Source organism: Megascapheus bottae, chromosome 6, assembly GCF_031878675.1.
Source record: "Megascapheus bottae isolate mThoBot1 chromosome 6, mThoBot2.hap1, whole genome shotgun sequence".
NCBI classification, from domain to species: domain Eukaryota; kingdom Metazoa; phylum Chordata; class Mammalia; order Rodentia; family Geomyidae; genus Megascapheus; species Megascapheus bottae.
The window spans coordinates 59405542-59416163 of NC_143514.1; the positions used below are offsets into that span (position 1 = coordinate 59405542).

Consider the following 10622-nt stretch of genomic DNA (forward strand, 5'->3'; position numbering starts at 1 on the left):
GGAGCTGGGGGGCTCCGGAGACCCCAGAGGCCTGGAGGAGGTGCTCCCGGGGCCTGGAGGAATCGGGGAGACCCCAGAGGCCTGGAGGAGGTGCTCCGGGGCCTGATGCTGGGGGGCTCCGGAGACCCCAGAGGCCTGGAGGAGGTGCTCCGGGGCCTGGAGCTGGGGGGCTCCGGAGACCCCAGAGGCCTGGAGGAGGTGCTCCCGGGCCTGGAGCTGGGGGGCTCCGGAGACCCCAGAGGCCTGGAGGAGGTGCTCCCGGGCCTGGAGGGCTCGGGAGACCCCAGAGGCCTGGAGGAGATGCTCCGGGGCCTGGAGCTGGGGGGCTCGGGAGACCCCAGAGACCTGGAGGGGGTGCTCCCGGGCCTGGCGCTGGGGGGCTCAGGGAGACCCCAGAGGCCTGGAGGAGGTGCTCCCGGGCCTGGAGCTGGGGGGCTCCGGAGACCCCAGAGGCCTGGAGGAGGTGCTCCCGGGCCTGGAGCTGGGGGGCTCCGGAGACCCCAGAGACCTGGAGGAGGTGCTCCCGGGCCTGGAGCTGGGGGGCTCCGGAGACCCCAGAGGCCTGGAGGCGGTGCTCCGGGGCCTGAAACCTTCCAGACCCGCTCAGTGTAAACGCCTGGGCTTTGTGTCAACATCCGAGGCCGGCGTCTGGCGGCGGCCGAGACCAGCGCCGTCGAGGAGGGTGGGGGAATGGCGGGGTGGGCGGGGCGGTGGACGAGGGTCCTGGAGACGGGAGGGATGCGAACTCAGGGCGAGCTCGCCACGCAGGGCGGAGGCCGAGGCGGCGCGAGGCTCCCGCGGCCAGAGGAGTGGGTGGCCGCTGCTGCGGAGGAGGGCTGCGGACCACTCCACCCGGCAGCTCCCGGCGGCTGCGGGTGGGAGGCGGGCGTGGACCCGGGAACGCGAGGCTGGGAGAGTCGGCGGCGGCTCTCCCGTTTCTATAGCGACGGTGCAATTGTTTTTGTGAATCTACTTCCATCCTCGGTACTTTCTGCCCCAGACCACGGCCAGGGCTCTGAGTCTCCGAGTGGAGGGGAAGATGTGGGGAGGAGGGACAGTTCTCCCCACGTCCCGGAGACTCCGGGGAGGCCAGCGAGGGCGGGCGGGCGGGGAGCTCCGGTGGCTGCGCCGCCCGGGCCGCCCCATCCCCACCTGAAACCCCGCCTGCCACTCAGCCGCAGAGGAGCCAATCCACAAGCAAACTCCCCGGGATGGGGCGGGGCTTATGCAAATCGCTCGCCTGTGAGAGGCGCATAGTGATACAAGAGCTGGGAGGCGACGCGAGCGCGGACCCCGCAGAGCGCAGCTCCCGCCCGCGAGCGGCTCCATCCCCGCGGCCAGCCGAGGCTCCGAGCCGTCCAGCGACCGGCCAGCGGCCTCAGGTAACGCGGGTGGGGCTGGACCCCACGAGCACCCCAGCAGGGCGGAAAGCCCCGGTCCCCTCCCCCCTCGTTTCCCATCCTCATCTCCGAGCCTCTGCTCCTTCACCCCGACCCTGGGTCTGCTGTAGGCGGCAGGATCTGGAGGGCCCGGCCCTGAGCAGGGCTTTCATCCACTTCAGGTGGGGTCCCCAAGTCCAGGGAAGAAACCCTCCACTCAGGTAAGAGCAATCAGCATTCTGCTCCCCCCCACACATACACCTGAGGGTAGGGTGGAGACATCTGTCCCTCGGCCTCCTGTTGCTTTGGAGATGGGTAGTCTACACAGCCCCGAGGCATCCTCTCACCTGCGGATAAACCACTCCTACCCCAGCAGTTGCCAGACTAGGGGGCTTTGGCCTCCAAAGATAGCCCTACTTCCCTCACTTTGTCCCCTCTTCCCACGCCTCAAGCTCACTGCGTATCTGAGGGATGGAAGACAATTCTCCCACTCCCCACTGAAAGATTTCAACTCATAGACACCCCACAGCTAGGCACAAGACCCCATAAGTGTTCTCTTTTTGTCCTGGCTAGAGGAGAAAAGAGAAACTCCACTAGCCAGCAGACCACCCATGTACCGTGTTAGTGGCTGCCCAAGACTCCAGCCTCCACACCTACTTCTTCCTCTTTTCATTCCACACTGGCAAGCACCAAGTCCCCCTCTCAAACATCTTTTAACCCTTCCTGTGCCTACTTGTTCCCTCTCTCCACCTTCCTGCTGTTCCCCCTGGATTGTACGAAAGCTCCAGGTGGACAATGTGGCTCTTTTCTCTAAGGTGTCCTAAGCCTGGAACCAGAAGTGGGTGTAAATCTTATCTTTGTCTCCAAGGTTATTTGACTTTGGCCACATCTTTTCCTCCTCTGGTTCCTCGTGGATGAGGAAGAGAGCAGGACAGGACGGCATTGAATTGGATGAGATGGTCTTAAACAGACATCCAACATGGACACACTGTAATTGAATGCATATGGGAAGACAAAGCTCTGAACTTTTAGGACATTTCAGACTGGGGCTCCGGGAGAGCTTCAGTTCAAAGTGAAGAAACATTGCTTCTTGTCCAGGCCTAGACACTGGCCACCCCTCCTCCAGGCCCCTTCTCTTAGACCACCAACCCAACCTGGCATAGATGCTCCAAGTTGGAGGTAGCCAACAGGGCTCACCCCCTACTCTCATTAAACACTGGGAGAAGATCTAGCTGTTATTGCTGCTTGGAGAAGAGCAAAGGGAGGAAAGGAAAGAGAAAATCTCCTGGCCAGGGAGCTATTGTCACCATGGCAACTGCCTCAGCACCAGCTCCTCCGAAGCTGGGCGAGGGTGTGGGATTATTGCCTTTTTCAGTCCTTCCCACCCTCACTGCCACCTCTCCACTTGAAGCCCATAGCCTTGCACCTTCTAGAAAACCCCCTTGAGCAAAGAGGGCAGAGGTTTTATGCATGGTGTAATACCAGCTCCTCAGCCAGAGGACAGTCCTCTAAGAGGCGGCTACTCTAACAGAACATGCCCCTAGCTACATTCTGGCTTTCCTTTTGCTGCTGCTGGACTCTAGTTGACCTTGGGTGAACTCTTTCTTTTCCTGGCTCTTGATTCCATTGTCTCTGCAGTGGTTGTGATAGAAAGAGAGCACAGATAAACAAAGCAGAGCATAGTTCCAAGGTGAGGTGGGGGGGGGGTGCTGCTCCTCTCACGGAATCTTTGAGATAGTCACTGAACATGGCTGAGTTCTAGGCTCTGACTGTGGCCTTCCTGCAGACTGCTCCTGTGCTGGCACCATGGAGGGAGGGGAACCTGTGGACAGACTCAGAAACAATGGAACAAGCATTTTTTTTCATTGTCCACATGTTTGAGAGTACTCTGGGCCTTGTTAGGAGAAAAAAAAAAGTCCTTTTTGCCATTGAGCAAAAAGGGCTTGAGAACCCCTGGCCCAGGCAGGGGTTGAATGCACAGGCCTGTGCTGGAATCCTAGAACTACAGATGCAGGGCAGAAAGCTATGTATTTTAGGAGTTCCACATGCTTTAACTGTGCCAAAAGTTTTGAGATGTTCTATTTGACAAATTACTCAGACTGGAAAAAGCTGATTCCAAGGAAGCAGAAGAGAAGGGATGGACAGGAGAGGAAACTAGCTAAGCAGATAGGTGAGGTACATTCTGATTGTGCGAAGACTGGCTTGAAAGGAGGAATGGGTAACCATGAGGAGAGCAATGGGATGTGAGACTAGATAGCTAACACCTTCAGATCAGATTCTAGAGCATTCCATCCAAGTTGGATTTGGATAAGAAAAGAGGAAGGAGCATGTATATTTTAAGAGTGTTTTCTCCTGGCCCTGGCATGAGGGAGAAAATGAAGGGATGATGGAGGCAGATTGTCTCAAGTTGACGGTGAGTCTAGCTATTCCCATGCTTACTTAGAGGTACCACTGTGTACCAGCATCAGGATGGCTGTTTCTTAGGAATCAGAGACCTTGGCTTGGTGCTCAAGTAAGATGGTCCCACAACGGCAGAGTTATTTTTTTTTTTCCCAAAAGGCAGGTGTGGGTGGAGAATAACTTTGCGAGCCAAGGTAGCCATGGGTGGTGCTGTGGCTCAAGAGGTAGAGCACTAACCTTGAACACAAAAGCCCAGGGATAGCACTCTAATCCTGAGTTCAAGCCCCACGACTGGCACCAAAATAAATACATTAGCAGCCATCAAGTCTGAACATAACAGTAAAAAAATAGTCGCCATGATGTGGAGAGGATTGTCCAGGCAGGTGACAGAGGTTCTGCCTGGTGATTGTCACATCAGGACCTCTCTACTGGGTTCCCCCGAGCCACTGTTTTCCTGTCTTCACTGAAATAAGGGCATGTTCTCAATGGGCATTGCTGACTTTGACCTTCTTACTAAGAGCAGTAGTAGTAGTGGAGGGGGCTAGGACCAGATAGAGGCAGGTAGCCGGTAAGGCCCCAGAAAACAAAGTATGGGGAAGATGGAGTAGGGCAGAGAGGAGAAAGGGGGTAGAAAGAGAAGGCCACACAGACACCACGACACACACAGACGTGTGCATGCTGACAGATTTGCAGCCTCATACGCTGACACCCTCCCACACACAGACCCAGCCCTTCAGGCAGACACGCAGGCACATCCCACAAAAGACACTGCGGGAGAGCTGGGCCTTCCCCCATCAGCCACCTCTGCCTGAGTTCTGCTGCTTCCTTGCAGATCCTCCAGGCCTACAGAATCTTAGATTTAGGGAGGGGCTAGCTGGGATAGACCCTGCCTCCCACCCATGGGTATGGTAGACACACCACCGACTCCACCCCAGGTCCTCAAGGTGGTATTCATCTCCTTCCCGACTTCTCCCGAGAGGATCAGATTTCTGTTCATCTGAGAGGGCACAGTTCTGTGATCTTCCTCAAGGTCTTGTGGAGGAACCTAAGGCACAGTGATATCCAATATCCTATACCTAGCTTAAAGCAGATAGAACCAGTCCACTCCAAATCATGTGGTTTAGGGTTAGGGTGCTGATCAGAAGCCACCACTGGCCTGGGGTCAGTCAAAGGCACTTCCCAGGTATCCTGAAAAATCAAACCCTGTGGAGGCAAGGAACGGAGTCCATCTAGCCTCTAGTCTTTCTAGCCAAGTTTCTGGCTAAGAACCTGTGCCACCTACAGCAAATGTTTCTCCTGGCAAAGGCTACTTCGTGGGGGACCAAGTCCCCTTTGCAGTAACAACCCCTCCATCCACTCAGTGCCAAATCTGGACATCTATCTGGACTCCTATGCAACTCTTACTCCTTGATCAAGTCATCAAGTTCTGCCAGTGCCTGGTCCATCCACAACCCCATCCTAACACAATCATCTGGCACCTGAAATGTTCAGCAGGCCTCCCCGCTCCCATCCTACCCACTTCCTCCCTCCCTAGTCATCTTGCACACTGTAGCCAAAGGAAAAATTCCAGCACTAGATCCTGTATGCACTCTGTCAATGTTGTAGAATGAATGCTGGCGTCAAAGCCCTGGCTTTGAACAGAACCTGGCAATTCTGTTCCTATGGGTGAAGTCCAATCTCCTTAGCCAGGAGATGAGTTATTGAAGGTTGGCTTGGATTGACGTTATCTCTCTCCCTAGCAAAAGTGTGGGAGACATTCAGGGAATTAATGAGTTAATGAAAAGCAGAATGTAATCAGGGTCATCAGTGCTCCAGGCTAAGATTTCTGCTGAGATAAAGGAGAAAAGCTTCAGGCTGGAGCATCCCTAGAAAGTCTCCATGAAGAACTTGGGAGACAGTAGCTTCGGAACACCTGAGGAACCTCCTGTTCCGGATGGGAGAGGAGCCTCGCCGGGAAGGATGGGGGCTGAGTGCAGAATCGTGGGGATCTCTGGGATAGGGAAGAGGAGAGAAGAGGATGGGTTATGCGGCTGCACTGGTCGCTGAGGGGGTGCTGGAGCTGCCCTGTGAGGAGGGCTCTGTTCTAGAATGTAGGACAAATCCTGTTATGGATTGAGAAGGAACTGCCCTGTGTATAGGGAGGGGCAAGGCCAATTGCTAGGGGAGGAGCTAGGTGAAGGATGAAGAGCCCTGCTTACCAGGGGTGAGTCACAGTCTGGTGGGAGCCCAGGAGGGGGGCACCCTGTCTGGAAGGAGGGATTCTGGTGGCAGGAGCATCCGCTTCCTAGGAGAGATGAAGGTGAAGAGGAGGACTTGGGGAACCACTACTGAAACAGGCCTTGGCCCGGGGGCCACGCTGAGGAAGCTCCCTGTCTCCCAGGCCCTGCCATGGGGAAGACCAACAGCAAGCTGGCCCCTGAGGTGCTGGAGGACCTGGTGCAGAACACGGAGTTCAGCGAGCAGGAGCTGAAGCAGTGGTACAAGGGCTTCCTGAAGGACTGCCCCAGCGGCATCCTCAACCTCGAGGAGTTCCAGCAGCTCTACATCAAGGTGCGCGGCGGGGACAGGTCCTGGGGCGTGCAGGTGCCACAGGACAGGGAGGAGAGGGGGGGTTGGCGTGGCCGCAGCTTCACCCCAACTGCCCATGCTTGCCTCAGTTCTTTCCTTATGGCGATGCCTCCAAGTTTGCCCAGCATGCCTTCCGCACCTTCGACAAGAATGGAGATGGCACCATCGACTTCCGGGAGTTCATCTGCGCCCTGTCGGTCACCTCCCGCGGCAGCTTCGAGCAGAAGCTCAACTGGGCCTTTGAGATGTACGACCTGGATGGGGATGGGCGCATCACGCGCCTGGAGATGCTGGAGATCATCGAGGTGCGGTGGGATGGGTGGGACCGGGCCTGCAAGGGCGCTGGCTCATGCCTGTACTCTTAGTGACTCAAGAAACTGAGAGATAAAGGATTAGCCTGTGATTTATCTCTAACCAGCAACAGCAACAACAACAAAAAGCTGGAAGTAGAGGTGTGGCTCAAATGGTAGAGTGCCAGCTTTGAGAATAAGCTAAGAGATAATAGTGCCCAGGCCTCAAGTTCAAGCCTCGGTACTGGCACACACAAGGAAGGAAAGGAAGGACGGAAGGAAGGAAGGAAGAAAGAAAGAAGGAAGGAAAGAAAGAAAGAGAAAGAAGGAAGGAAGGAAAAGAAAAGAAGGAAGGAAGGAAGGAAAAGAAAAGAAGGAAGGAAGGAAGGAAGGAAGGAAGGAAGGAAGGAAGGAAGGAAAGAAAGAAGGAAGGAAGCAAAGAAGGAAAGGAGAGAAGAAAGAAAGAAAGAAAAAGAGAAAGAAAGGAAGAAAGGAAGGAGAGAGAGAGAAAGAAAGAGAGAGAAAGAAGAGAAAGGAGGAAGGAAGGGAAAAAATGAAGGAAGGACAGAAAGAAAAAGAAAACCTGAAAAGGCAAGTGTTGACAGCATGTATAGAGCATTGTCTAAAGTTCTTGCTTTCACTCAAGATTCTTTCTGGGAAGGAACTAAAAAATTCTGTGCCATGGCAAGCAATAGACAAAATAAATGGGGAGGGGGAGAGGGTATGATGGAGGAACAATAAATTTATAGAAGGTAATAATCAGTATCAGCTTGAATAAGGTGAGGGAGCTAACCCTTGATGCCATTAGAAGAAACATAAACGCCTGGAGATTGAGTTTGCAAGGTTCAAGGAGGGCCCTGAGCCAAGAGGAATAAAAGAGAGTGGTCAAAGCCTGGTCTGATAGGGAGCCAGGAGCCTGATCCCTCTGCATCTCAGCCCGGGTGTGAATAAGATGATGGCGAGGAGGGAGCATTGCAAACATGAGAGAACCAGTGAGGAAACTTACATGACAGTCCAGACCAAAGCTAGCAGAGGCTGTGATGGTGACTAAGCTATGGAGGTGATAGGAAGCACGTGGCTAGGGCATCTACTGCAGAACTAAAGCTGACAAATGGAGGGGAGGATGGTGGGAGAGACAAGAATGGCAGGAGAATGGGCGGCCCTGGTGCTCATCTGTAATCCCAGCACTAGAGAGGTTGAGACCAGAGGGTGGGCATTCTAAGCTAGCCTCCACTATACATATAGTGAGATACCCCCCCTCCCCGGCCAAATGCCCTGAGATTTCAGTCAGAAACCTCATGAATGAGAGGAAATGCTGGAGATAGCGCAGACAGAAGAGTTGGGCTTGAGACATGATGAATTCCATGCAGTCATTCAATAGCCAGTCTTACTGACCACACATCACCTTCCAGTCTCCTCATCGCCTCCTGGTGTTCCTCTTAGGCCACATCTCTTTTATCTACTCACTCACATCCCCCTTCCTTGCCCCACCAGGCTATCTACAAGATGGTGGGTACTGTCATCATGATGCGCATGAACCAGGATGGACTCACACCCCAGCAGCGTGTGGACAAGATCTTTAAGAAGATGGACCAGGACAAGGATGACCAGATCACACTGGAGGAATTCAAGGAGGCAGCCAAAAGTGACCCGTCCATTGTATTGCTGCTGCAGTGTGATATGCAGAAGTAGAAGCTGGTGGAGGGGCAGGGCCCCTGGCCAGGAGTAGCATGGCCCCTTCCCAACCTGATGCCCTCTCTGGTTGGCCTTTCCCCAGAGGGAGGGGCACTCTAGCCTCATTCTCTAGCCCACCCCTTTCTCTGCCTTCCTCCCTACAGTCAAGTTCCTTGAGGGACCACTCAACCCCCAGAAGAGACAGGTCCTGGGGTAGCCTGTCATCTCGCTCTACCCCTCAATCTTGACCTCCAAACCAACACCTATTGGGCATAGGAGAGTTGGCTTTTGCCCCAAGTCGTAGAGTTAAGGAGGAGGAGTAGGGTCTAGGTTTGAAATGCTCTTGATTATAGACCCCAGTAAAGAGCCAATTTGGGTCTGTCTGCTCCTAAGGACTCAGATCTCTTAAAGGTGGTCTGTGTCCTGCCCCTTCACCTCTACCTGGCCTCTCTGGATTCAGCCTTTGGAGCTTTTACTCACTCCTTTCTTCAGCTAAGGGTTTTTGAGCACTTGTTCGATGCCAGGCACCTTCAAGTTGCTAAGAATGTGGTTGTTTTACAAGCCACATAGTGCCCGGTGGAACTTAATGGAGGTAACCCGGCAACTTCCAGTGGGTCTGGCAACTTCCAGTGGGTCTCAAACAGGAATGCAGGCACAGCTGAGGAGAGGGCACAGGCAGGTTGCCTAGTTCAGGGAGCAGGCTTTGTCCAGCTGCAGAAACATGAAATGAAAAGTAATTGTAAGTTTAGGTGTTGTGTAAGTGGAATTTTTAGAAAAAAAATTATGTAATACTTATTTTTTAGCACCCTTTAAAAGAGCTAAAGTCATTTTATTAGGCTAAAATATTAAAATATTCTCTGTATCACTTGGTTTCTTATTTTAAAAAAGATTAAATGCTAATTATCAGGGGGGAAAAAATCTGGGATCCAAAGGGGGGGAAAAATCTCACCAGGCTTAACAGATATCTCCCTTTTTCTTGTCAGGCTGAGTCTTGAGCTGTCACCATTAGCAGTTTTTGCTGCTTTTGCTGTGTGTTTTATTTCTTATCTTCTCTCTCTATTGCTTTTACTCAGGTCAGATGCTAACTTCAGAGGTAGAAAGAACAGGTTTTCCAAGGGTGAAACAAGTCCATCTTTCCACAACTCGGTGATTCGTTTCTGCCTGTGGTTTGGATTCAGGGATAGACTTGTTCTTTCACTGTTTCAGATGCAGAAGGGATGAGAAAAAAAGGACCACCAGGCCAGGGTCACTGTTAAGGCTTTCAGGCTGCATTTGTTGAACCAAAAAGCTAAGAATGTATTGGGCATGTTCTATTTGAAAGGCTTAATTTTTACACCCTTCAATCCTAGATATTACTTTCTAAGCATTGCTTTCTGATTTGGGATCTGTGAGCTATACAACTGCATGCTCTGAGTGCCAGGGGGGAAAAAACTTGCTGCTTTCAGGCATTCATTTTCCTTTTTCTCCAGTTCTTGTGATTTAAAAAAATAGCTTTGATGTGCAGTGACAGTTGACTTCCTTTTGAACTGCAAGTGCAAACTGTTTTGTATATAGGTGCTGTCAGCCCAGGGTGAGATTAAGGGAATGATTGCAAAGTCAGGGCATGAGGCCATGGGAATGCCATCTGTAGGAGAGAGATGCTGTGTGCCTCTCACTCGTCCTATCTTTCTGCAGGTGGGAACTCTTGGAGAGGCTAATCTCTAGTCCTAGGCCCTATAGGACTATCCTTCTTGTGGCTTTTTCTGCCTATGACCAAGACATGCAGTGAGGCTGGAGAATTCACATCCTCAGACAGTAACCAGCAGGACCTTATCCAGTAATGCCTTGCAAGATGTTCCATTGCTCTTAGGCAAGGCATGTCAGGTGCCACAGTCAGCCTCCATACATGTTCCACATCCTGGCTTAGCTGGGACCTGAATCTTCTGGTGGAAGGCTTTTCACCAAGTGGGGCTCCTTTTCCCACAAATGGTTAAATCTAGCCTAATGCGCAATCAGACAGAATTCCATGACTCTCAGTAGCTTGCCATCGATTCCATCTTATTCTAGAATGTCTTCACATTCCTGGGAGATGGAGTTTTCATTCCTTTTCTCTGGCCTTGGAAGTTCAGAGAGATGGAGTCTCTTGGGAAAGAGTACACAGTCAGAGTACACAGTGCTGAGACTTAAACCCAAGGTGCTTAAGAGAAGGGAAATGCTGCTTTGCTGTGCTCATTCCGCGTCTGATTTGTGCTGAGGTTGACTGTGGGACAAACCAAGTTAGCTTTGGCCTTTTAGAAGTATCCTGCTGAGACGTTCCTGAGGAAGAGGAGCT

At 52.7% G+C, this 10622-nt stretch overlaps 1 protein-coding gene across 1 annotated transcript; it reads left to right on the forward strand.

Annotated features, from left to right (window-relative positions):
• The first annotated feature begins 1274 nt into the window (after positions 1 to 1274).
• Hpcal4 (hippocalcin like 4) lies at positions 1275 to 9357 on the forward strand. The gene is made up of 4 exons (XM_090335172.1): positions 1275 to 1382; positions 6160 to 6329; positions 6437 to 6652; positions 8132 to 9357. The coding sequence occupies exons 2-4, from the start codon at positions 6168 to 6170 to the stop codon at positions 8327 to 8329; spliced, it is 576 nt and encodes a 191-aa protein (XP_090191298.1). The 5' UTR covers positions 1275 to 1382; positions 6160 to 6167; the 3' UTR covers positions 8330 to 9357.
• The last annotated feature ends 1265 nt before the right edge of the window (positions 9358 to 10622 follow it).

Bases quoted from the DNA above. Each gene is read 5' to 3' on its own strand.
- Hpcal4 (XM_090335172.1), top strand. From the start codon at position 6,168: ATGGGGAAGACCAACAGCAAGCTGGCCCCTGAGGTGCTGGAGGACCTG. The intron at 6,330-6,436 runs GTGCGCGGCGGG...TGCTTGCCTCAG, and splicing joins TCCAGCAGCTCTACATCAAG to TTCTTTCCTTATGGCGATGC. The intron at 6,653-8,131 runs GTGCGGTGGGAT...TTGCCCCACCAG, and splicing joins AGATGCTGGAGATCATCGAG to GCTATCTACAAGATGGTGGG.